Source organism: Thunnus thynnus, chromosome 12 (assembly GCF_963924715.1).
Source record: "Thunnus thynnus chromosome 12, fThuThy2.1, whole genome shotgun sequence".
NCBI lineage: Eukaryota > Metazoa > Chordata > Actinopteri > Scombriformes > Scombridae > Thunnus > Thunnus thynnus.
Genome location: NC_089528.1, coordinates 28726671 through 28754224, shown reverse-complemented (window position 1 = coordinate 28754224; position 27554 = coordinate 28726671). Strand labels below are relative to the sequence as shown.

The 27554-nt window shown below is 38.4% G+C and overlaps 2 protein-coding genes across 4 annotated transcripts in view; one reads left to right on the top strand and one right to left on the bottom strand.

Moving 5' to 3' along the window:
- Positions 1-116: 116 nt before the first annotated feature.
- On the top strand, positions 117-17660 carry stard3nl (STARD3 N-terminal like). 2 transcript variants are annotated; one of them, XM_067606735.1, is made up of 9 exons: positions 117-1210; positions 7356-7591; positions 11502-11579; positions 11775-11852; positions 12618-12671; positions 13075-13192; positions 14221-14319; positions 16524-16591; positions 16706-17660. In XM_067606735.1, the coding sequence occupies exons 2-8, from the start codon at positions 7394-7396 to the stop codon at positions 16586-16588; spliced, it is 690 nt and encodes a 229-aa protein (XP_067462836.1). In that variant the 5' UTR covers positions 117-1210; positions 7356-7393; the 3' UTR covers positions 16589-16591; positions 16706-17660. The 2 variants fall into 2 exon arrangements, with proteins under 2 accessions (XP_067462836.1, XP_067462835.1); XM_067606734.1 differs by having other exon boundaries at positions 7232-7591.
- Positions 17661-18620: 960 nt separating this feature from the next.
- The window catches only part of LOC137194632 (solute carrier organic anion transporter family member 5A1-like), a 51277-nt gene continuing 42343 nt past the window's right edge, over positions 18621-27554 (bottom strand). For both annotated transcript variants that reach the window (XM_067606730.1, XM_067606731.1), the window contains exon 10: positions 18621-26964. In XM_067606730.1, the coding sequence (XP_067462831.1) occupies positions 26441-26964 (524 nt within the window). In that variant the 3' untranslated portion in view covers positions 18621-26440. The remainder of the gene's footprint in view (positions 26965-27554) is intronic.

Below are 27554 nucleotides of genomic sequence, written 5' to 3'. Positions count from 1 at the left end.
GTCATATTTTTCTGTGCAGTCTGATTTTTGATGATGTTTGAAAATTAATAAAAGACACAATTACCAAGATCTCTGGAAAAACATGAGACATGTTTTAATAAAAGGACATAAAATCATCCTCTGATAATGCTACTGTTAGAAAAACGTAAACTAACTACAACCAGATTAAAACAAATATGATTAATGAAGAATATAACTACAATCTATGATCATTTAGTCTTAGACCTGTCTTTAAAACATAGACATATTGACAACATTCAAAAAACATTTGTTATTTTGCTTTGTTTAAGACCTAAACCCTTTAAAGCTAAACTTCATTATTAAATTGCCAGTTTAAATGCACTTGGACTGTAAAAACATAGTATTTTACTGAATGTAAGAGAGAAATCAATAAAAGCAAATGCTCTTGATGAGATAATATGCATTATGTTAATTACAAAGTCTGTACCTAAAACCAAAATCACTCATGGATTACCCCAGTGGATTACTGGTTGTTCTCAGAGTCAAAACTAAACATGATGAAGCTGCCATATTGCCAGAATATTTGAGATCATACTGACTACTTTCATATACAAGCTTAAGACCTACCAGTTTGTTTTTGTGCTTGTGTCTGTGTACTCTATAAAGCACGTAGGGTTGCCTTTGGATAAGAAATGTGCTATATAAATACTTTGCCTTGCCAGTAGTGGAGTGAGATGGCCCTTTTTTACTTTAAGAACTACATTTAATACTCTACCAACATATTACCCCACAGACTGTGTTGGCTTATGCATAATGATACTGTACATACTGAAATCACATTCAAACACTGTGTGTCTTTTCAGTAAATTAACAATGTTTTTAAGGGGGCATCTTCCTCCATTTTGCCTCTCTTCTTCTACTATTGCCAATACAACATTTAATTAGAGGAACGGTGCAACACAGAGTTTCCCCCAAATCACTAAATCCGCCCCCGCTACCATAAAGCATGAAAATTTGACCAGTTGTTCTAGGCAGAAAGTTTTGCATGGAGTCCTCCAGCTCCAGACCAGCTAAAAGAACTCTATATCCCAGGATCCTTTGCGCCACCTGCATCCTGTCCGAGCTGGCGGAGGGGAAACAGATGACTCGTCTGGTGCGTTGAGGGTGAAACCTGCCGATTGAAGCCTCCCGAGGATTGATTCAGAAACCAGAGACCTCTTAAAACACAAGAAAGAGCTTTAATAAAAAGGTAAGAAAGTATACAGATTTATTTTAAACCCGGTTTTTATACGTGGCTTCATAGAAACTCGCTAGCTAGCTGTTAAATGTCCTGAACGATGCTGGTTGACGGTGGCATCCCTGCATGGCGTTACAGCTGCACCATGATGATTTGTTTTATTTTATCTGTCCTGCAGGTTAAAGCAGCTCAGACGCATCTTAACGAATTTAAAGTGTGTTTATTGTTGTTTTTCGGGCCTCCTCTCCGCCTCAGGGAAGCAGTGTGTATCTGCTGAACCAGTGTTGCACTTTGCGTTTCCTTGTTTCAGCAGTAAATTGCCTAAGTGGTGCAGAGGAAGCTTCATCCGTCCAGTGCAGCTTTAAATTCAGCTAACCAACCTCTGTGATGTTAGCATCAGCATTTTGGTGAACTGTTACGGCTGCATGATGTGACAGTCGCTCCAGTTTGTGCCTCTCGTTGAATAACATGATACTGGAGTCACAGAGCATCCGTTTTTCTGAGAAACATAAATACCAGGCGATTATTAAAACATCCAAGGGGGCGTTTAACATCATTCACAGCTGTTCTTACGGCACTGAGACACGCCTCAAATGCTCCTCTAATCACCTGGATGAAATAAATACTCTTTTAAACCCTTTGCAACCCTATTTCATAACGGTAGCTGGAAAAAAAAAACGTATGTACTTGCTCAATTTGTACAACATGAACCAACATTTTGTCTACACCCACCGAGCACTTTATTAGGAACATCTGTCCCATAAATTATAATTCTACAAAGCTTATACATTTTCAGTTTTCGTTGACATTGTCAGAAAGGTGATAATTCTACTTTATGTTTATTATTGAAGTCGTAGTGGGTGGTGGTGCTGAACTGGAGTGCATTATATTGCAATGTGTTCCTAATATTTTGTCCACCCTATTATCGTACATGAGGGGGGCAAAATATTCATTGCAGGCCTACGCCCTGACTTTTGACTTGCAGGGAGCATTTCTATATATGTTTACCTAACGTTTTAGGAAATTTGACCATATTTAATATAAATATCCAACATCATAACAGTATTTAAACAACAGAAAATCACAAAAAGCATAATATGTTCCCTTTAACAATGAATCAAATGTCTGTGTAATGTAAAAGAGCTCACTCAAAGAGAATTATCACCACCTCTGCAGCTTTATTGAGCATTTTAGCCTCTTTTAGCTGATTGTTTTGACTTTACAGCACATTTTTCAGCAAACAACCCACTGTAAACTATCTGTGCAGCACCAAACTGCAAACAGACAGAGTTAACAGTTCGCTAGTGAAGAAAGTGAGACTAAAAAATCAATTAATACAGCCTTAAGATATCTTTGCTTAATTGGTTGTTATTTTCAGTGTCTGTTTGTAAGGAATGTCATTAGTCATGCTTAGGAAATGATAGTCACAGTTCTGGTATCACAGTGATTTTCACAAATATGCTTTGGTCTTAAATAAGCATAAGATATAAAGAGCTTTTTTCTGCATGACTGTGTTCATCTGCAGACAGACGATTATGCTGAAGAAACCGTTTCACAAATGTTTCAGTTAAATCCACTAATCCGTAGAAACCCTGTGGTCGCCTAAGATTTTTTTTTTTTTTTTTTTAAGTTGGGGACAGCCCTGTTAAATCTGACAGGAATCTAAACACAGATCACAATGTTCAGATGCTTTTAGTTAAGTTTACCTGCTGCAGTTTTTAAACAAGGATTCTCCAGTCTCTCAGGGCGAGCCGCCCCTCCTACACCGCTCCGGCTCAAGATAAATCTGAAGGGTCTTGAGACGGTAGATTAGGTAGGAAAGAAGAAAAAGCAAAGTTCTGCAACATAAATATAATTTTTTTTCAACTCACAGACATCTGAAGCATGACAAAGGTTCACAAATACACACTGATTTATATATAAGAGGTCACAAGGTTGGTTTAATCTTTAATGATGCAGTGTAATTTATAAGCTCAACATTTTATTTAACATTTAAATCTGAAAAGTAACTAAAGCTGTACAAAGTAGAATATTTCCCTTTGATATGTAGTGGAGTGGAAGTAAAAAGTAGTTTTAAGTATAATAGAATAAAACCAGTTTTATGTAGTGAAATAATAAACCGCCTTTTAGTCTCCTTTTTAAATGTTTACTTCTGTGTTGTTTGTGTCCATTGAAGATGGTCGCACTGCTGCTCCAAAAGGATACAGCTTGTCTGAAGTATCTTCACGTATAGAGCTGAGCAATATGTCGATATTATATCGATATTGTGAGACTAGATATTGCAGTATGGTGATATGGCATAAGTGTTGTCTTTTCCTGGTTTTAAAGGCTGCATTACAGTAAAGTGAAGACTGTTCTAGCTGTTCTATTATTGGCCTTTACCCACTTAATCATGATATCCACATTACTGATGATTATCTATCAAAAATCTCATTGTTTTGATTGATTTGATTGTGTAAATATTTTGTGAAAGCACCAATAGTCGTCCCTACAATATTTTCGTGATATCGATATCAAGGTTATTTGGTCAAAAATATTGTGATATTTGGTTTTGTCCATATCGGCCCCATTTATGTACGCATGTAGATAGTTTTCAGAGTGATGTCAGGAATCAAATACGGCTCACTATTAGAAATAAACATAAATGCCAAACAACTGCCAGCCTGAAAATATGATACAGGTAAAGTGAGATCTGGAACATGCAAACATACTAAAAAAAAGTTTCCTTTTCAGTATGACTCCCCCCTTCAGAGGTCAGCAGAGTCAAAGCAGCTTTGCTATTAGTCAGCATTCACATGTTTAATGTTTAATGATTTAGATTATCACATTCTGTTCTTATCTGTGTAATTTCTTGGACTTCCCGGTTTTATGCAGCAGACATTCCAGTTCATGGTCACACCAGTCAGACCAGCCTCTCCCAGCTGACTGAGTCATTGCACTAGTTAAAGTGTTACATTAACATTAGTTTCGATGGTTTCAATGCAGAGTTTCTGGTTGATCGACATTTTATCAGCCAAATAAACAGGAACAGGAAGCTGTTTTCATTTTTTTTCTAGCACTTGTCTCTTACATCAGGGCTCTTAACAGTAGTTTCTGAATCTGTTTTTATTGTCCCCTGGAAGCTTTTGTGTTTTTCTATTTGCTTGTTTTATCTGTAAAATGAGCATTTTCTTGTTTTGTAGATGCATTTGTGGTGTTAAATAGCAAAACCCGACATCTGTGACAAGTACATTGCATTTCCCTTGGCTGCTTCACAATAAAAGTCACCCAACGCTTCGCCAGTTGGCTTTTAATGTGAAGCAGCAGCAGAAGGGGGATGTTCATTTTGCTTTAGCAGTGACTGTTGATATGGCAACAGCGAGCTATCAGTGAACAGAAAGGCTTCAATTAATGACTTTATGAGATAAAGTTACAAATAGTAACCCTGGACTACATGTATGCATCCTGTTATATGAGATCCACTATATTGAGAAGTAATTACTGGATGTAAATTTATTGCTATTGCAGAAAAAATGCAAACAAGGGCTGCTAATAACAATTACTTTCATCAACAATTAATTTGCAGGTTATTTTCTCGATTAATCGTTTGGTCTTTAAAACACCAGAGAACTGGAAAAATGTTTTTTTGTTTTGTTTTGGGTTTGTCCGACCATCAGTCCAAGGAAAGGCAGCAAATTCTCACATTTGAGACCCTAAAACCATCAATTGTTTGCTTGAAAAATGACTGAAAAGATGAAGCGATTATCCAAACGGCTGCAGATTAATTCTCTGTCGAACAACTAATAGTGCATCGACTAAAAACAGAGATACTCTACCTAAAATCTGTCTTTACGAGGAGCGAAAGGCCGTGAATTATAAATCTGTAAACAATGGATTCCAACAACGGTGACAACAGCATTAAAAAGTATCAACAATAATAATAATAATAATAATAATAAAGTTCATTTTTATTGCACTTATCAAAACCAGAGATTACAAAGTTAACAAAAGGACAAAATGACAAAGCAAGAAACACATGAAGAGAAATTCCTCAAAATTGAGGGAGTATGGTCAAGAAAAATACACCTTCAGAAGCAAAACAACAATAATATTAAAACATTTAAAAATATTTAAAAGGGATGTCAGCAGAAACTCCTCAAATCACTTCAGACTGCCAAAACGAATCTAAATACTGAGCCTCTGTGGTGAAACTGACTGGTTGGAACATACTGAGCGTACAGGACAGTGATAATTTATGTTTATGACGTTCAGAAACGTTTTAGAGTCAATTTTCACATCTAGCAAAAGTGAGAGTTGGATATTCAGATTGTTGTTGCAGTGTCACTTTAAAGCAGTTTAAACATGACCTGCGGTGTAGCTGTAAATACTCTGTGAACTTTGAAGAGGAAGCTCATTGTGGTGGATGTTTTTTCGTTTCAGGGGAAATTGCATGATGTGACATGTGGTTGTAACAGCATGTTGGCCCATTGCCTTTGCTTACGGCAAAGCTCTTTTTCCAGTAGATCACACTGGCACTCACCAGTAAACCTTGAGATCTAAGATGCAGAAAAACTCTGTGAAGGTTCATGAATAAAACTGTGTGTGTACACACAAAGCCAGAAACATACAGATGCATTCTTTTTGTCAGATTTATAAAGCTGTGCGTACTTGTGGTTCTGTTTTCTACATCTCGGTTATTGAGGAACTGGGTGCACGAGCCTCGTTTCCATTCCCACAATGAGCCAAAAATGGATGAAGACACGTCCTGAACCAGCTGTTTTCATATCAACATGCTCCCTGCTCCGCCAGTCTGTACAGCGGTCAATGAAACAAAATATTAAGTGTTGTTTCACTGATTGTGTTGCATCAGTGAGGTTCTCCAACAGCAGAACAGCTGTATTTACATACAGCTGTGTGACACTTTATAGCGTCTCTATCATTAATTGATTACATGGACTGTAAACCATCTTCAGCAGTGATATCTCAGAAATGTAAATGATTAGTTTGTAGCTCTTATATCTAAACCGACTTTACAAGGTGTCACAAATAAGGATAAAATAAAAAAAGAATATTAACAGCAAAATAAAATGTTGACTCCTGTGTTAATTGAATGGATAAAAATTAATCACACAAAGTAATTCATCAATGTTAACTTAATAAATGCACCTTTCATTGGCATTTTACAGATCTCTGTGTAAACACAAAAAACAATCACACAATCAGAGCTGCTGGTTATCAACCAAAACAACATCTGACTCCTTAGAGGCTATTTTAGTACAAAGAAACACTGAACAAGACTTTGTTAGGCAACTAAAATGTTACAATTAACTTTCATGGACTGAAAACACACTGAAATAGCAACGGCTACGGCTATACTCTTTGAAACTGGGGATACGCCATGGTCATGTTACCTAACCAACATTGTTGCCGTGTTACCTTAAATTATTAATAACTTTAAACCTTAATAAAATATAAACAGGTGAGTTATATAAAAATTCACCCCATTCCAGTTGTCATGAACAGGGATATTAGCTATAGAGACCAAAACAGTTTTTTGTACCAGGCTGTAAACATGTTTATTTCTGCTGTAAAGTTCGTAATTTGAACATGGGGGTCGATGGGGACTGATTGGCTTTTGGAGCCTCAAGTGGTCATTAGAGGAACTGCAGTTCGGCGTTGGCTTCATTATTCAGCCCCGGAGGTTGCCGCTTACCCAAAACAGACATTGTAAACAAGTGTTATGCAGGTCAAGGTCAAAGGTCATAGTACCCGGACACAATAACAGGAATATTTTCTGGGTCATGAAGCAATGATTCTATAATAATCTTGTAAGAAAAAAAACCCCATTTGATTGCTTAATTTCTTCTTCCCTTTTTTTTTTTTTTTAAGTGAAGCAGTGATTTAAAGTTGCACTCAATCATTGAAATGGACATGAATTCAAAAACACACTTTCTCATTGAAGAGAATGGGAAGATGTGTCTAAACTTTTGACTGGTACATAATGGATAAATATTTTATTATTTTTTGTGTTTTTCTGATTTATCCTCCCCACAGATGCAGTGATGCGATTTACCTCCACAGATTGAGTCCAGATCCACTAAACCAGTCCGGCGTTCCTTCCCATATAAACTCCAATGACCCACCACTGCTGACTCTACCTTTTTTTTACGTTGACCAGTGGGCGGGGCCGGCCCTGCTCGGGGGGCGTGGTCAGACATGGACAGCCGATGCAGCAGCAGCGCCGATTCGCGGCAGACAGGCAGGGTGGCTGTCAACACCACGCCCATCTCTGTGAGGGTGGAGTCATACGAAGCCGGGGAGAAGAAGTGCATCTCGGACGTGAGGAGGACCTTCTGCCTCTTTGTCACCTTTGACCTCTTGTTCATCACCTTGCTCTGGATCATAGAGCTCAATGTAAGAAATGTCTGTTTGTGTTGTGGGTGTTTGTGAGAGTTATTGTCGAGGAGGGAGACCTCTGGAAACACTCGACTGGGTCAAAGATTCGGGGAAAGGATTTTACTGAACGTCACAGTGGGTCGTATTTCCATCCTGTAGGCGTGTGTGTGGTCTGAAAGTAATAAGAAATAAACAATATACTACCAGGAATCACTGAAGTACTGACTGTAATAAGCTCACTTACAGCTTAGACTGGGCGATATTTCAAATTCAATTTGAATTTTTGTTTTTGCACAATGTGTAAAATGTCTAAATCGTAAAATTGAGTTTTTACAATATACACAAAAAGGTTATTTTGAGTCAAAAATTACTGTAGATGGTAGCTGCTACATTAGCTATAATGAGTTACGACAGTTCTGTAAACTGTGACGTGACTAGTTTTACTACATGTTCACCTGCTGCAGTTTATGGGACTGTTTTGACTCCAGGTGGCGAGATGTTTCTGGCTATCTTGTAGTGAATTTAACGGTCACATCCACGAGACATAATGTACTGAAAATGACTCTTGACACTGATCTGAGCTCTCGGTTTGTGTTTGTTGACGAGGTCTCATCTCTGGTTATGAGAGTTGAAGCGTTGGGAGTCGACTGAACAGTTTCCAGGTTATTTCCGGTTGTTTAGCAGACTGAACAGACGCTGCCTAGCAGCAGTCTGCAGATATCAGGTTGATGTTTTTTTTCTAGAAACACAGACAGCAGCAGGTTAATGAGTGAGCTGACTTTTCCGTTCTGTCTGTGCTGAAACTGATATCAAACTGGATTCGCTCTACTTAGGTGAGTCATCTGTTACTGACAGTCAGTATCTATATGAGGTAACCTGTGCTTAATGATGACAGTCTGCAGGTCTTTCATTATTCTTGCACAATTGTTGAAAAAAATAAGATGTTTCAATCCTCATTTTGGAGGCAAAGAAAAGTCAATTAAAATTGTCAATTGACCCCAATTTAAAAAAAAAAAAAAAAAAAAAATGAGATTGTTATTTATTGGCTACATCACCCAACTATGGCTTAAAAACTAAACTGGCAAAAATGTATCTCCAAGTAATATCTGCTAAAAGAATCATTAGTAGGTTGTCTTATTACATAAATGAAATACTGTTTCAAAGAAAAGCATTTCATACAGTTACTGTATATTTCATTAACTGGATAATTATGACAGCTGTTATCAACTGGGTCAAGTAGTTAAAATGTCTAAAAACAACTAGACCTATGTTATATATTTTGTTGAGTTGTGTACTTACATTATCCCAAATGTTTCAAACAATTTTCAAACCCAGAGAAATCTGTATTTTAATCAAAGTAACGGACCGTTTCATTTGGTCGCCTGTCGATGGCGTCATACCTCCTCGACCAAAGAGTAAACACGTACAAGATGCATACAGCGGCGCTGTGTTTGTCCGCTACAATGGCGTCTACCAAAGAGTAACTTACACACATACAAGATAATACATCAGCGTTGTGGTTGTTCCACAGAAACTGTTATAAATAGACTTTTATTCAGTTTTAAGCCACATTTTCATGATAAATTTAGGTCACTTTTAACTATATCTTTTAGCCGGGAGAAGGATTTTAGTCATTGGACGTCTGGATCTTAAATTATCAGAGGAATTAACGGGGTAAACATTAGCAGCAGCTCGGCTAACAGCCCCTCCAGGAAGTCCGGTGGGTTTTTTTTTTTATTTTTTAGGTAAAACAGCTTTAATTAGTATTTTAACGATTTTAATCTGCGGGTACGTTTGTTTTTGGAGAGGAGGAGACCTCTGTGTATAATTCGGCTCCCGGGAGAAACCGACCAAATGTCTGGATTTAAAGTTATAAGAGAAATAAACCGAACAAGTGTTAGCAGCAGCTCGGCTAACAGCCCGTACCGGACATCCGGTGGTCGCCGTACATCGTCTGAGAAACACTGTTTTTTTTTAGGTGAAACAGCTTTATTCAGTTTTTTACCTGTAATCTCCGGGTCCGTTTGTTCTGGAGAGGAGGAGACCTCTGCGGGTAATTCGGCTCCCGGTAAAAGACATCCCGAATGATTAACACTGGAGTAATCCTATACCGGTGAAGCTGGTTATTTAAAGACGAAGACAACAATTCCCATGATCCCTTGCTTCTTCACACCGTCATCACACTCCGTCTTTTCTTATTTTTTTTGATTGAGACCCCTAGCGGCTGAAATTACATATTGTGCGTTTAAGTACGAAGAAATGAACAGTTAAGCTAAATATTCTCGTCCTGAAGCCATTTCTTCAAACATAGTATGTACAATTCAGAAGAAAATAGGACTCACTTTCCACTTTTCCCAATAACACAGCTGTTAGTTTTGTCAAAGTAACCGCTGTGTCCCTTCTCCTCCTAGTTTATTCCCCTCTCTTGGGAATAAAACCATTTCTGTACAGTATGGAAAAAAATGAACTTTTCAGAATCAGTTTCGTTTCTAAGTTGGTCATAGGGAGACTTGTATCAGGGGAAAAGGTTAACTGGAGTTTTATGAGTTTGGTTATTATATTGGTAATGTAACAGCAGAGTTTACACCGTCCTGTTCGATAAGTCACAGATATGAACTAAACATTAACCAGCTAACACGTACACCCACACTCTCACAAGTGTTGTCTGTTTAATGCAGATGACCTTATTTTGTCATGTTATGTAGCACTTTGTCAGATAAGCAGCTTGCAATATAACTGTAATACACAACAGTAACAACTTTATGGTTCAGTGTGTTTTGTTTGAATTGTGTCAAGGCTGATAAGAAGCAGGTCAGTTGCTACTGGAGAAGTGAATGAAGGTCACAGAGCCATAAAACTTTGCACCCTGAATGAGGAAGTGTTTTTACTGTGACACACAGTCCCAGAACGCTTCAGTATCTGCAGAGCGAGTGTTGAGATAGATGCATTAGATAAACACAGTTTCTATTAGTGTATTTCAGAAGGACGTCCTAGTAACTCACTTTAAATAATAAATCTGCTCACATTCACAACACTAAACTTTACATTTTCTCACAGACTTTAAAGCTGTTGGACTCTTTGTCTTAACTGACATCTCAGTCTTAACTTGCACTGGGAGATGTGTGCTTGTAGGTGTCATTGACTCAACGGTTTCCTGCCTTCCTGTCTAACGGTAACTCTCAGTGGTCGGTCACACTGTGAGCAGTTTGGCTGATGTGTCGGTTGCTTTTCTCCTTCACTCGACTCTATCCAGCCAACATCTGCTGCTCAGTGAGACAGCTTCTTATCTGTGGGTCCGAGTCAGTCTGGCATCCAGGAAATATCTCTGCCCATCCATGAGCTTAGCAAGGACTGCTGATCCAAGAACGCTTTGGTTTCCAGTAACAGTCCAGATTTTATGTTTTAACGCCCTGTTAGGTGATCTGTGCGTGTGTTTAACCATATATATGCAGTATATACAGTACACCATATATATGTCAGTCGTTCCAAGATTTTGTTGGGTTTTTTTGTGATTATTGTGTATAAAAACACTTGATTTTGCAGTGACTTTTCTCAAAAATTGCCCTACAAATCAGGGAATTTGGAGATTTCTCTTGCGTTAATTATTGCGATCGCAAAATCACAATTTCCTGGAGGGACTGATGTGTGTGTTATACCATACATACACAACATCGCAATCAATCTCTTCTTCAAAATTACTATATTTGCACAACCGATACAATAATTATAGGAGAAACACTGATGATCATAAATCCAGAACATATCGTCTTTGTGCAGTAATTTCACATCATTTCCATCATGTTGACATTTATGAATAGTCACAACTAATTCCATCGAAGTTCAAATGAATATTAACCTCAGTATATCATTGAAGTATAAAAAAGTCATTTGGAGTTCATAGTTTTGACTGGTAGTTTGTGTCTAACAGGTGAACGGCGGCATTCAGAAGCAGCTGGATAAAGAAGTCCTGCATTATGACTACCACGCATCCTTCTTCGACATTTTTGTAAGAAATTCTTTTTTTTTTTCACATTTAATAAACAGATAATTTGGGTTTATTCCCTCATCTTTGTTGCTTGTTTGCTTCATTTAATCACATCGTCTATCATTGTTTTCTGCCTTCTGTCCGTCCTTCCTCTCCATGTTCCCTCCTATCCTTTCTTTCTTCACTCCTACATCTCATGTTCCTCTCCTTCTTCAGCTCCTGGCTGTTTTCAGGTTTGCCTCTCTCATCCTGGCCTATGCCGTCTGTAAGCTTCGTCACTGGTGGGCCATCGCGGTAAGTTTTTAATGCTTCTTCTTTAGCCTGTAATGTGACAGGAATCCCTTATTTGTACCAGCAGAGGGCGCTGTTTGGTTAAAACCTCATAGCTTCTGTAATGCCAGTTTCAACAGGACTGAGACAGACGGAGGGTCTGCAGTGGAAGTATAGTAACAAAAAGAGGGACTTTGGCACTAAAAAGACTGTAACGTTGAAAGATATCTACTTGATTTGACTCATTTGGACGACTGAAGCTTCATATTAGCTTCAGATAAAGTTTTTAAAGACGTTTCAGAAGGAGGACTGTGGATTTTGTCCTCCATCACTTCCATTGTAAGTGCATTATGAAGGGATCTTCTAATGGTCAGTATGAACAAGAGGAATGATTACAGCAAGAAAAACATGTTTCACTGTTCATTTTGGCTCCTGACTGTTGCTTTAAGACAGACTTGACTGTCCAGTTCTTGTTGAAGGCATCAGAGGTGTTGATTTAATCAGGTGGGAACCAAAACCTGAACTTGACCCGCATCTGAATGGACAGTAGAGCTGCAGTGTGTCCATGTTGACTTTGGAAGTCAGAACATTTGTAGGTTATAGTTTTCATTATGGTTGCCTGTTTTCCTCCCTAGTTAATGTATTTCCTGATCATTAGAAAATAAAGTCTACATTGATTGTGCTTAAAATAAAGAAAAGTGTGATGTGTGAAGTGTGAATACTAACATGTAAATAATACCACCTCTGCAGTAAGAGTCTCTCTAAACAGTGTTTCCTCTTCTTGAACAGATCACAACTGCAGTCAGCTGCGCTTTCTTGATTGTGAAAGTCATTTTATCAAAGGTAAGACGTCAGTGGTGGAATATAACAAAATACATTTACTCAAGTACTCTGCCAAAGTAAAATTCTGAGGTCCATTTTATGCCACTTTATACTTCAACTCCACTACATTTCAGAGGTAATTATTGTACTTTTCAGATCCACAATATATACGTAAAACATATGACCACTTACAAAATATGGGATGCCACAGATTAGACTACCTAACAGTATAAATTGTTAAATTAGCTTCACCTTGACAGCAATAAAACACTGTTTATATGTACCTGTCAATGAATCAGTTTTAAAAATAAATGTAACTCTCTAAAGGGACTTTATTGCATAATGAGTACTTTCATTTTTGATACTTGAAGTCCAAAACTATACTTTTACATAAGACTGATTTTGTGTGTGTGTGTGTGTGTAGCTGCTCTCTCAGGGGGCCTTCGGCTACCTGCTGCCCATCATCTCCTTCGTGTTGGCCTGGATAGAAACATGGCTGCTTGACTTTAAGGTTCTGCCTCAGGAGGCCGAAGACGAAAACAGTGAGTCACAACTTCTTCTTCTACTACTTCTGCGGTACTACTACAGTTAATCCACTGCTAATACTGTGACCACCACTACTGTGGCTACTGCTTATAATCTAACCAGTACTACTACCGACATTACTGTGATTAATACTATTACTACCATCATCACCACCACTACTACTTTTATTATTAGTTTCATGGCTGCTACTATTACTACCAGCACTGATACTGCTAATACTGCTGCCAGTACTAATATCACAGCTACTACTGTAACTATTTCTTCTAGTAATACTAAGGCTATTACTGTTAGTACTACTAGTACTTCTGTAGCTGCTATTATTACTGGTATTACTGTGTGTTCTGGCTTTCTATGTTACTTTCAAATAAAGCCAGTCAGACGTCGTACGAGACTTCTAACACACACATTTTATCTTCTTACCGTCAGATGATTTTGCTCGTAGGTCTCTCATTGTACAGATGAGGTGAATGAAAGTTTGAATATGTGATGTAAATGTGTATCTATGGCGGCTTTACGTCATGTTCAAATCAAAGTAGCTTAACGTAGGTTAAAGGAAATTATTCATATGCATTCAAAGTATCAAAACAACAAACGGTAATAAAAGATAATTAACAAATGTAGAAGCGTGCGGCTGAAAAACTGTTTTCTCTGCGGCGTCTTTTTTCTTTTGTTGCACCTGGTTTAATTAACGTCTTGGTGCATCACACGTGTACACTGTCACTGGCTGGTATCAGTCTCAGCCAATCAGCTACAGCCAAAATATACTCAAAAAAACAGCTCCAACACTATCTGTGGTTCAATTTCTAGTTCAGCTGCTTTAATTGTGATCACTTCCGCTGCTACTTTAAATACTATGAATACAACTACTGCAGCTGCTGTTAGTGGTACTATTAACAATATCTCTACTGCAGACACTAATGCTGCAAACTACTTCTAATACTATTTAAAAAAATCACTATTAACAGCTGTGCTTCAATCACTATTACTTTAGTGTACTTACTGTGCTGCTCCTCTCTCCTTTCAGGATATCAGTCCATCATGGACGCCACAGAGCGAGCTCCTCTCATGTATCCGGGTCCTTTATCTGACGGACAGTTCTACTCTCCACCAGAGTCTGTGGCAGGTCTGTTATACTATGATAACTGACATCCACACTGCAGCCAAACCCCCATACTGTCTGAAAATACCTCACAGGTTTTAGTCCCTCAGCATCGTCTCATAGGAGAGTAAACAAGGATTTCATCCGTTTTCATCCCATCAATTTTAAAAGATCTGCATGTTCTAGCTCCTTACTTACAAAACACAAACATTAAACCATAGAATGTATATAAAGATGGACGTAGTGAGGTGTGTCACCTGTTGGTTTGCATTGGAGCTGCTTTGAAGCCCAGAGTTTCAGCTTAAAGTTGGCGCATCTTTTCCGTTCGGAGCCAGAACCTTTCAAATAAGGAGTGCTGGGTGTCGCCTTTTACACTGCTAATGGTAGCTACATTGTGCTAACAGGAAAAGTAACGTTAAATTTACAGGAATATTGCAACAATAGTTCAACGAAATTACCACCAGCATTGAGACTGAGATTGAGACCATAAAGACTCGTTGAAAACAATGAAACTCAGTATTTCTAGAGAGAAGTTGATGCTTTTTGAACGGGAGTCAGTTGGAGCATTTAGCGGCCGTCGGTGGCACTTAAAGTTACTTCAACTCTGGCTTCAGCCTCCTGTTGTAGTTGCCGCTTGCTTTAAACCTGCGTTAACTAATTCTTTGGCCGCTTGGAGGCAGCGGAAACAAGTAGTGAACACAACAGTGATGTGCATCACCTTTTAAGTTGATAGCAAAACAGTTGTTTATTTCTACATCCAGCAGTTACGGAGCAACATTATCATCCATTCAGAGTCGTGTGTCTGTCCAATATTCTCTCTCTTTTAGCTGTTTTTGCTCTTGTAGGTTCATCGCTAGGAGCCACGACCAACACATTACACACTGACAGCTCAGACACTGTTATTATGAAAAAATATTGATTATAGCTGCTTAAAAGATCCCCACCAGACATGTTTCAAGACCAATAAAATATTCTGTTGTATGAAAATGTTAATTTACCTGGTGAGAGAAATCCTTAAAATAACATCTCCTTCTCCCTCACTGAAAAAGTCCATAATCTATAAATATGTAAATATATGTAATTTATTTCACTGTTAAGTCCTTTCTCAGTGTATGTACTCAGGAGTGTTTCCACATACCACTAGTCGTGAGGTCACAAATCATGCTTGTAGGTACACGTCATAAAGGATAGGTTCACAATTTTTCAAGTCTGTCTTAAACCAACAGTCAGGTGTCCTTATGAACAGTGAAAGAGGTTTTCCTCGCTGTAATCATTCCTCCTCTTCATACTGACCATTAAAAGATCCTTCAAATGTGCTTTCAATGTAAGTGATGGAGACCAAAATCCACAGTGTGTCCACACAGTCATTTAAAAGTTGATGTGAAGCTTATATGAGGCTTCAGCAGTCTGAGTTAGTCATATCAAGTGGATATCTGACACATTTACAGTCTTTTTAACATCAAACTCCTTCTTTGTGTTTCCTTGGACAGTGTTTCCCTGTTGAGCTGCAGGTGGAAGTATAGTAACAAAAAGAGGGACTTTGGCACTAAAAAGACTGTAACGTTGAAAGATATCTACTTGATTTGACTCATTTGGACGCTCAAGTTTCATATTAGCTTCAGATAAACTTTTAAATACATTTTTGCACAGAAGGTGGACTGTGGATTTTGTCCTCCATCACTTCCATTGTAAGTGCATCATGAAGGGATCTTCTAATGGTCAGTATGAACAGCAGGAATGATTACAGCAAGAAAAACAGGTTTCAATGTTCATTTTGGCTCCTGATTGTTGTTTTAAGACTGACTTGAAAAATTGAGATGAGGTGAGCACAGAGACATTTCCTCTTTCAGCTGAAGAATATAAAAACAAACTGCATCATTCTGCACAGTGAAGAGAAAAACATCCAACTGAAGGAACAAGAAAAACATGTTTTTGAGTGGATGGAGACTTTAATATTACTGTCATTTTATTCTCCAGAGCATAACGTGTAGAAAATCCATCTAAAATCGGTAGTATGCTTTAGAAAAAAAGCAGCACAGTACATGTGATGTGGAGTTATGAGAAAGAAAGAATCATCAGATGCAATATGGTGTAACGATCCTTCACATAAGAGCTGAAGATCGACAGAACAGACAAAACATTTGCAGATCAACAAAACACAGAAATGCACATAAACAAAATCTCAAAAGTTTTATTTTCACACCGACATGTTTCTCTCCTGTTTTCAGACTCCGACGAGGAACTGGATGATAAACATGATCCAGAAAAAGGGCTCATTCAACAGGTGATTTAACAGGTATCGGTGTTTATATTTATATTTATTTATGAGAAAAGATGATGCAGTTAAGATCACTCTTCTCACCCGAAACATGAACCTCGTTTCATCTGTTTCTCGTTTTGTTTTCATCAGGATTTCCACTTCTGAAGGTGAAGTTCTTCTTCTTCTGCTCCTGGCGTGCTACTGAGGGAAAACTCTGCCTTACACATTCTGCTGTTTTAGTTTTTAAATCTACAAAGAAGAATTTGTTGATCCACAAATGCACCTCGGTTTTCTGGTTTTGGCCTTTTACATGTACACCAGAATTGGGGGGGAAAAAGCCGCTAAAGAAAAAGAAAAAATTTCGCAATTGTGACTTATTAATTTTAAAAGAAAATGCGTATAAAGAACTCTGGACCTTTAAGGAGAATTCATATAAATGGATATTTCTTCACAAAATTGCACATTGTGTCTGAGACTTTCCATATGCGTGAAAAGAATCAAACTGAGATAAATTTCAGTATTCAATATATTTAATTTTACACACTTCACAATTGTCTATTTCTCCTCTAAGGTTTTACTGTCTTATATGACCAATGACATGTTTACTTGTAATTTGTTCTGCATTTTCACATGCTTGGGACTGAAGTCACTGTTTAAGGAAAATAAGCTCCATAGACTATATAAAGAAGGATTTTTTTTGGCCAGTATTGAGTTCACGGACTGAAAGGATGAATATTTACTGAGTTTATAAAACAATTTTTAGCTTGTTTGATTGGATCAAACTACACTCGGGATTATTCTAAATAAATGTGACTACTTCTGGGTCTTTAAAGAACACTGAAAGAACATGCATGGAACATTGAAATAATATTAAGATTTGAAGATTGCAAAGTATTATACTCTAAAATGAGCCATAAATCTGCAGCTTTTATAGATGAATATCTGGAAAACTGCACTGTATGAATCTGCTTTAAAAAAAAGCTGCTGTGACGGAGGAAAAACAAACAGTCGTACTGTACATATCATCATGCATGCCTTGCAAGCCCAGTGGTTTTGTTATGAAAAGCTTGTGTGTAAAATAGAATTATTAAAATGTGAAGCCTTGTGTTGTTGTCGTTTTTCCATATTTTACTCTTAATTACAGCTGATATTCAGATTTTTTTTTTTTGGCTTTGACATCAACATTTTCCCTAACAGACTGTCTGCTTGTCGTATTTGAAGAGCTAATGACCAAAATGTTGAAGTGTCTGTAGACAGATCATCAGTCACAGTGACACAAATGTTTCCATGATGCTTTTTGAGTAAGACTGAAAGCTTAAAAAACTGAAAATAATTTAAAATTGCTTTTAACACCATTTATACACATTTGATAAAGAGTTTATCACACTATAGTGTAGTTATAAGCACATTTTTAAGTGTTTTTTTTATAACGTACAGTATTTGTCAGTTATTACAACTTCTCTTATGGAGATATTTAATATTATTACAGCTGTGTTTTACTATATTGTCATTTATTATGTGTTTATACACCAGCATCCACTTATGTGTACCCACAGGAGGAGTTACAGTTGTTGACATTCATTAATTAACACTTAAATCTGCTAACAATTACATTATAATGTTATAAACCATTTATTAAATGCTTATATTCATAAATGCTAAATTGGAAGACTTGAGTTAAAGCAATGCCACTTATTCTAATTAACTGTACTATTCCATCATCTGTACTCCAATTTAAGTAATTCATGATAAACTGGGACCCATTTTGGTCTGTAAAAACAAATAATAGATAATAAACAAACATGAAACCCGACTAACTAGCCAGCAGATCACAGCTAAACATTTTAATCAAATAATTAGTTACTTCTTCTTCTTGACTATTGAATGACATAAAGTTGTAGCTCTAACTAATCAGACTTTACTGACCTCTACTGGTTACTTGAAGGACTAACACCTTTGTAAGTCTTCCAGGAAAACAAAACAGCAACTTCAGCAAACTTAAACCATCAGAGAGCAAGACCAAGAGAGAGAGATGTCATGCAGAAATAGATGAAGAAACCATTAGTCTTTGTAATACTGTTTTATTATTTTTTCACATTTTTATTGACAGAAGTCAAGTATCCAAGGCATTTGTAAACAGTGTCCACAAATCTACATTTTGCCTCTCATCAGTGTGGCCTTTCAGTCAGTCAAAAACACTGTCCTTTTGAAATAAATACAATACTGATAATTAAAAAAAAGAAGAAGAAGAAGAAGAAAAGGAGAAGAAGGTAAACTCAAAATACTCTAACCTGCATCAGTGCGAAGGAGCTCATACGGATCCAGATTCAGTCTTTAGCGTGTCTGGAAATGATGCCACATTACTACATGAAAACGACATGTGCGACACATGGAGGTAAAACGACTCCTTCGTCTAAAGAGAGGCGGCAAAAGGAGCGGAGGAGGATAAAAAAAACTAGTAATTCAGTGAAATCCTGGAGCTGGTGTCAGCAGGTAAGAGGATGAGGTTTGAGGATGAAACACTCGACACCACTTTCAAATCTCATAACTATAATTTTGAGATGTTTTTTCTTCTCTTATTCACTCTTGACTAAAATATTTCAACTACAGTGTTTAATCGAGTGAGTTTCAGGATACGTTGGGCCTTGATTCCTGTTTAAAAATAATCATTCATCAATATTTCAAATAAAAAACATGTCTCTCAGTTTAAAATAACAGTATACTTGCAAATTTATACGCCCAAATTTCTACCATTTTGTCATCTTAATCTACAAAAACAATTATTTGTGGGATTGTTACGGTATTCCAGTGACAGGAGACCAAATGTGAGGCGACACTGGTTTTGAAGATGCAGACTTTGGCGAATTTGGGAAATTGAGAATCAGCTCCTGTTGGCAGAATTTAAACCAGATTTGGGCCTGACTGGATTTGGATTTAAGCCACTTTTGAGCTGAACTTCTTTTATCTACCTTGATCAGATTTTTTTTTTTAATTCTATTTATGGCTTCATTAGATAGTTGACAGTAGAGAGACGACAGGAAATGAGGGAAAGCAAGAGACGGGGGACATCTGGTGATAATCTACTTTTTTCTTATTGTTAATAAATCTCATGAAAACCCCAAAACCAACAATGATCTACTGACAAGTATTGTGTGTGTATTCAAAACTGATTATATCTTATTTTTCTGTGCCTTAGAGCCCCATTGTTGACCAAAAACTATTAAAAACACATCAGTGAGCCACACACACCGTCCTACTACCAGAAATACTATAGTGCACTAAATCTGTATTTATCCGCCACTGAAAATAGTCCCCAACAAAAGCACTACTTCCTCCTGTTTGAGTAATGTTTCCTAAAAACTGCAATGCTCAGCTGTTTTTAGTTTCTTTTCTGTTTTAAAAGAAACTGTCTATTTGTGAAGTGTTTTTAAAGATGTATATCTTAAGTAAGAACCAATGGGCTGGTTGGGCTGGAAGGATTAACACATTGTTGGTTTTGGTCTTTTCATGGGATTTGTTGATTGAGGACAAAAAAAAATAGAATAACACCAGCATTTCCTTATTCCTCCCCCAAAAATAATAATTTCTATCGATAAAAACTGTAGTAAAATTTGTCATTGGATGTAGAAAACTACTATTTTTATCAGTAAAATTATTATTTTTTGAGTTATCTCATCAAAAGGTTTTAGCTTGTATTACTGAAAGATGAAATCTTAACCCTTAGAAGCTTCAGGGCCAAAATTTTAAAGATCGTTTCACCTGAATACCTAAAAAAAAAAAAAAAAACATTTTTCTCCCTTCCGATTAGAGATAGTTTTCAATTAAACTACTTTCTCCTGAAGAAACAGTCGCTATAAAAAACTGTCACTTTCCTTTCTCTGTATTGGTTTTGCTTGAGTGCAAAACTGATTCTGAGATACTGACACTAACATCTGATATTTCCCCGTTATTATTAGATCATCTAAAGCTGCGGGAAAAGTATCTAAAACATGAAGCAGCGCGATCTACCTTCGACCCGTTTAACACGAGACAAAGAAAAATCCACCAAACAGTTAAATGAACCCTGAAATACGAAGATAGTGAGAATTCTCTTCAACAACAAAAAAAGGCATTTATAACACCTCAAGACAGGACAGGAGATGGAGACGCAGCTATGAGGAAGACGGTCTCAACATTTCATCCCGTCTGTGTGATTTTTTTTTTTTTGTGGCGATCGAGTTGAAAGTGCGACACCAGCTGCGCAGGAAGTAAAAAAAAAACAAAACAAACAAACTGAAAACAGCAGTTTAAATGTGAAACGCAGGCACAGAGAAACAGAACATAGGTGGGTGAGAATCTCAGTGCTTCACTAACACTACACGGATCCACACAAGACTTATTTCTGTTTGTAGTTTCTCGCTTTACATGAAAATGGAATGTTATGTGATTCTACTCTACTCTACTGTCTCTACTGTGTTGAGTACTGAAACCATGCGCCAAAGTTTTCTTCTTCGCTACCTTTTTTTTTGGCAGTTGTAAGATGATCACAAAGTACTTTTCCACCTGGCGTGAAAACAGCGGCTCCTTTGTGTCCCTTCAGACTTTTCTCCTGAACAGTTTGCCTATCTGACGGACAGGGATGTGTCCCATCTCCTCCCTCTCTTCCCCCGCATTTTGTCGTCTTACGAGTTAATTTAGACACCACGAAAAAAAAACACGCATCAAATGTGAGCTCTCGTTTTGCTGAGCAGATGTTTCTTTTACTTATATCATTAAAATTGATTATTGCAGCCTTGAAACCTGTCAACACATCCGCTGTAAATTTGTCTCTTTCGTGTTATCGGCGTCTTTACATTCAAGACTTCAAAGTGACAGATGTGAGCCACTGTTTTCCTCAAAAAAAAAAAGACACTTAAACGCCTATTTTGAGGACATTTCCAAAATCCTGAAAGACTTTCATCCTGCCAGCGTTAAAAATATTCATTCTGCTGCACAGTGAAGTCAATTTTTAACCCATTTCACGAGATGCTTCTCCCTCACAAAGACGGACAATGTATAGATATAAATGATGAGAAAAGGTTGCATTTTGGTGATGCATAGAAGTGACGTAACGAGCAAGAAGATGCGTTTCCTTCAGTTAGTGGGGTTGGATATACAATCAATACTTTTTGGAAACTGTCAGGTATCAAAAGATGGCATCGAGTGCTTGGTCACAACATTAGTAACATCTATAAACTGAGAAGTTTGGCGATCGTATTCCTCATGTGAAAGGTAGTGGAGGAAACACAAGTATGAGTTTGGCTTGTGAAACGGGTTAAAATCTACAAACACCAGAAAAAAGAAAAAAAAAAAAACATCTTTCAGGATTTAAGAAATGTCTTCAAAATGCAGCAGGTGTTAATAAAAATGACCTGCTAGGTTTTCCAGTTTGAACTGAAACAACAAGTCGATTAATCGATTAGTTGAACAACTGAAAATCAAATCAGCAACTATTTTGATAATCAAGTAATTGTTTAAAATATATGGCTGGCAAGTCTTTATATTTTTCTTCTTGTCAACATATCTCATGTGCGGAAACCAACAATGAACTTACAAGTGTTGTGTGTTTATCCAAAGCCTGATATATCTTATTCCTCTGTGCTGTAGACGTCTGTTGTCGCCCAAAAACTATTAAAAACACTTCAATGAGCCTCAACGCTGCACTGGGTGACATGTTCCTTCATCCCTGAAGACAGTGATTACCATTATGTGTTTAGAAAGGTCTCCAAAGAGTAAAAATAGTGATAAGATAGTAACTCTCAGGGGAGAGGTTCATTGTATGCACAGGGGTGTGGTGATTTTTGGACAACAACGAGGTCTACTGAATACTAACATATCAGACTTTGGATGCACAAAATACTTGTAAGTAGATCAGTTAATTTTTGTTTGGCTCAGTTCGTTGTTCATTGTTTGTTTGGCTCTGCACATGAGATTTGCTGACAATAAGTAAAATAAAAAGTCATTTAAAGGTCCAGTGTGTAAGATTTAACGGTATCTAGGGGTAACTGATAACCCCTCCCCCTCCCCCTCCATGCTTGTACGGTGGCCGCGAAACTCACAAAACACATGAAAGGTCCTCTCTAGAGCCAGTGTTTGGTTTGTCCATTCTGGGCAACTGTAGAAACATGGTGGTGCAACAACAACAAATGAATATTATATTATATTTCTGCCTAGTCCGTTCTGCTAGACGCCACTAAATTCTGCACACTGCACCTTTAAGTCACTAGTGAAAAGCTGGAAGAAGATAATGTTTGTATTTTAGCTTTATTAAATAGCAAACATTCACTTCTTCCAGCTTTTCATTAGTGAGGATTTACTGCTTTTCTTTATCTTATCTGATAATAAATCGATCATTTCTGGATTTTGGACTGTTGGTTGAACAAAAAGAAAAAAGCCATTTGAAGAACTTTAGGAAAATGTAACAGGCATTTTTCACTATTTTCTAACATTTTATAGACCAAACAATTCATCCATTAATCATAAAAAAAGGCAGCTTAATAAACAATAACTGTTAGCTGAAGCCCCAATGGAACAATTAAATCATTCTAACCATCAATTGAAAAGTCTCAAATGTTAAAAATAATTGATTACATGAGACACAAAACCCCACTGTGTCAAACACACAAATTTGAACACTTCACTTTTCCTAATAAACATACTGTTTTGGTTGTTTTGTTTTTGTTTGTTTTTTTTCATCAAAAGTTTTTCCTTCTCTTGTTCAGGATCTGACTTATCAAAACGCCTGAGAAGTCTCATCTCTGGCTTCACATGCTGTTCCATAACTAACCAGCAGGTGTCCTCGGACGACAGCGACTGACCCGGCAGACTAATCACTACTGCATCTTGTATGTGTGTGTGTATATACATGAAACACTCAACCTCCAACAGGCAGAACAAGCGTCCGTAAATCAAAAATATTTCGTTGAGGTCTGAAGATTGAAGGGGGGAAAATAAAAAGGAGGGATTTGTAACAAACACACATGACTCACAGGGCTGTAACACTGCCTGCCATGAGCACTGAGGCTACTCTTTAAGGAAATAAGTGGTAATACTGCACAAAAAAAAATTTCCTAATCTGAGGTGAGATGCTTGAAAATGCACACCGTTTTTTAAATCCTCATGTTAACAGTTAAACATGACCGGACCTCGGAAAACGCCTTTAAAATGTCACCGAGCTGTACGAAGGACAGGGATCTTAACTTTTTCATCCATGACCACAGCCGCTGCTAAATCCAAAACTTCCACTATTTTTACCAAACTAACTACTTTTAGAATAAGATTTAAAATGCCGATTGTGTTGTTCCTACTGAAGAATAATAATAATAATAATAAAAAGCATCCTCTCTGTCTGCATTCTGGTACATTTCTGCTCTTCACAATGCCAGGAAAATGGCACGATTAGAGGATTATGCGACACTGCAAAGGGAAAAACGACATTTTTGTTTGTTATTCTAAAACTTGTTTCAAGAATTTTAAAGACTTAAGTGCCTTCTTTCCATTTTCACTTTTAGGGCCCAATAATGGACACAAAACTACCTGATGATTAGATTTTTTTTTTTTTTTTTTTTTTTTTGCACGCTGTGATGAGATTATTGTAGTGAAAATTATTCATCAGGAAGGAAAACACAACTACTACAACTGGCCTAAACTGTTAAACATATGTGCCCTTGGGGTCTAATATAGTGTTATAATGATTAGTTGATTGATCGATTAGTCAAGTGACAGAAAGTTAATCAACAATTTCGATAATAGATCGATCAATTATGCCGCTTACAAAGCAAAAAATGTCAAACACTCGTGTCCCTGCGTCTTAAATCGTGAGGATTTTCTGCTTTTCTTTGTTTTATATCATTGCAAATTGAATATCTTTGGGTTTAGGACTGTTGTTTGGACAAAACAAGACATTTAAAAGACATCAGCTTGGGCTCTAAGTATTTAAGAGAAGCATTTTTCACAATTTTTTGCCTCTTCTTTTTTTTGATCAAGCGATTAACTGGTGAATTTTAAAGATTAATCGATCATGAAAATAATCATTAGCTGCAGCTCGACAGTGACCGACAGCGTTTTTCTAGACTTTTCCAGTGACTTCGCTAAATCAGAAAACTGTTCACAACCTTCTTTTCTCGTTCTACAATTTATCTGCATGTATGCAAACCGGTCTGGCATGTGGCGAGGAAAACCGCGCAAAGATATCCTCTTACCCATAAACCACTGGGACTACTGCTCAGATCCTACATGTACGCGATGCAGGAAACTAACTTTATCCATCCCCAAAAAAATTCACCAGCAGCTGACGAGGAACAGACGACTACACTATGACCTCTACATGACTACTCGTCTGCTTACATGTTCAGTACAAATGTTGAGTGTTGCTTTTGGAAAATGATTGGATGCATCTCTCGTCGAGCCTGGGAAGTAGTCAGAAATACAGTCAGACGTGAATGCCGGAGCACTTTCCCCAGTCCAATCTCTAAAAAATAAAAAAAAAAACTCCAGATCCAGATTTTTTTTTCCTTTTCCGTGTTCTTCCAGACGTGTGGAGAATCCCCGGTGACTCATCCAGCCAAGAATGTGGTCAGGAGGAAAATGCCGATCCTGTTCTTTTCAGGTTAAACCACTTATCATCAGGGTGCCGGTCTGGGGAAGGGGTGGGGGGGTGGGGGGGGGGACGGCTCGGATGTATGGGTGCATTGTATGGAGCTGGCAAAAGCCAAACAATCCGACTTCCAGCGGTAATACTACGTGTCATTGTGTCAGGGGAGCGACAAAAGGCCTTGCATCGGACAGGAATGCATTCTGTGCGAGCCAAGCTGCTTAGCCCAGTGACCTATTGTCCAGTTGGGTTCTTTTCAAGTGTTTTTAACCCTAACGAAAATGACTAAAAAGAACAAAAAAAAAAAAAAAAAAAAAAAAAATCGACGCTTAACATTGTTTTTTCACATAGCACCATGCCATCGGTTTCCAGTTCTGAACACTTAATTGCAGTGTATCACATTTCCATAGGGTTGGTTTTTTTTTTTCTTCTTTTTTTTTTTTTTTGTTCCATGAGATAGCTGATATGCAGTGTCCGGAAAAACAAAAGCCGCTCGCATGATGGTGACGAAACAAACAAAAAAACCCACAACTGAAGAAGAAGCACACGGAGACGTGAGGTGAAGGGGAAGCAGGAGGATTGGTGAAGCTGAGGTATCTGTTCAGGTGAATTTTTTTTTATTATTATTCCTACAGGATGACCACAGTCTGTCTGAGGGGGGGGCGTCTAATGTGTTGTTTGTAAGTGTAGTGTTTGAAAGTGTACTGTACATGTGAGGACCGTAGTGGCAGAAGGCACATATTGCCGAGGTGCATGAGGAGGGGGGGCGGGCAGGCGGGTGGGGGGGGGGGGGGGGTTATGAGTGATGTTATGAGCGATGAACTCTCCTCCACCCAAAGCGGGGAAGCTAAGCCTTTGTCCGCCTGCTGCAGTGTCTGGTAGATCACAAAGAAAGCACCCGACCGCTTTCAATATTTTCACCAACCAAGCAGATTTTTTTCGTGTCAGAGGAGGGTCTCCTGGGCTGGCTGATCCCTAAATTAGTCCAACTTACAGCCGTTTAACGCCATCTGACCGCTGATCTGGAGGTTCACAATGAATCGTGACTTTTAGCAGTTGGTTTTTGACCTCAGAAGTCAGCGGTGCAGATGAAACTTAAAAGTCACTTTGAGTGTTTTTTTTTTTTTTTTTATCAGCGAAAAAGAGATGAGAGCTGGACCTCCAGGTGATGATCGGTGCCGTTGACAGCAGCTAAAATCCACGCCATGTCCACAGCGGACTGGATTTCAGAATAGAAGAGAAGTCGGTCCATCGCCCACCCCCCTTTCTGAAGCTCAGACACGGACTGACACGTGTTCCAGCGAACGTGCCGGCGTGGGGGCAGGCGTCGCTGTAGACGACGGCGAGGCTGCAGGGGGAGTAGGAGTTATTGCTTTCAGCTCGTTGCCAGGGCAACTCTGGGTGCTGACACCACGGTTGAGGGCGCCGGCGCGCAGCGGAGCGTTAGCGGGCAGAGCATTGGGGTCGGTTCGGGGGATGTTGACGGGGCAAGAGCGGGTGCGGGCGTGGCCCTTGTGGCCGCCCGGGTGGCAGACGAGGCTGCCAACGGTGTCGACAGGTGACAGGTGGCGCTTGAGCCAGCGCTCCACCCGCTCCTCCTTGTACTTGATGGAGTACCAGGTGAGGAAGATGAAGAGGAAGCCAAGGAACTTGAGGCTCGCGGCGAGGCCGAAGTAGACGAAGCGCAGGGAGGTGACGTCGTACTCCCAGCAGGAGCCGTGGACGCCGCAGTCCTGCTGCCACAACATGCAGGTGGTGTCGATGACAGCGCCGAAGTAAATGGGTGTCGGGATGTAGGCTGAGTAGAGCAGAGAAGGAAAGGACAGGTGAGGAAGAGAGAAGACATGGCAGAGGAAGAGGAGGAGGGAGAAGAGGAGAAGGAGCACAGGACAAAAAGAACATTAAAAAAGGAAAAAAGTGGCAAGAAAAGGGGACGGAGACAGAAAGGAAAGAAGACGAAAACAGTAAAAATATCAAAAAGGAGAGAAAAGGATGAGAGGGGAGAAAAATTAAAGATATACAAAGAGAAGAAAGCTCGTCACCAACCATGAACAGAGAAATTACCACATCTGACAAAATCTAAATCATCTCAGTAACACTGGACACTCATCCTGACTTATTAAGCTCTTAGTAGAGGCCAAGCTCAAAAAAAAAAAAACAACACTGCATCCTACAATTCCCATAATGCAAAAACATATCTTCCATTTCCCTCCCTGCCTGGTTAGTGCCCACGTCTCTCGAACTCCTCGCCCACAGTTTTCTGACTAATTCACACTGACAGCAGCTTTCTAAACGTCTGATATCTAAAATCGAATTTGCCTCTTTTACTCCTTTATTCAACAGTGATGTTGGGCATTAAAGACAACATCTCATTTGCTCACTAACGCT

What these genes read in the sequence shown, in the direction of transcription:
- stard3nl (XM_067606735.1), top strand. Translation starts at nt 7,394, where the DNA reads ATGGACAGCCGATGCAGCAGCAGCGCCGATTCGCGGCAGACAGGCAGG. An exon ending in CATCCTTCTTCGACATTTTT is followed by an intron (nt 11,580 to 11,774) that starts GTAAGAAATTCT and finishes CTCCTTCTTCAG; the next exon opens with CTCCTGGCTGTTTTCAGGTT. An exon ending in TCCACCAGAGTCTGTGGCAG is followed by an intron (nt 14,320 to 16,523) that starts GTCTGTTATACT and finishes TCCTGTTTTCAG; the next exon opens with ACTCCGACGAGGAACTGGAT.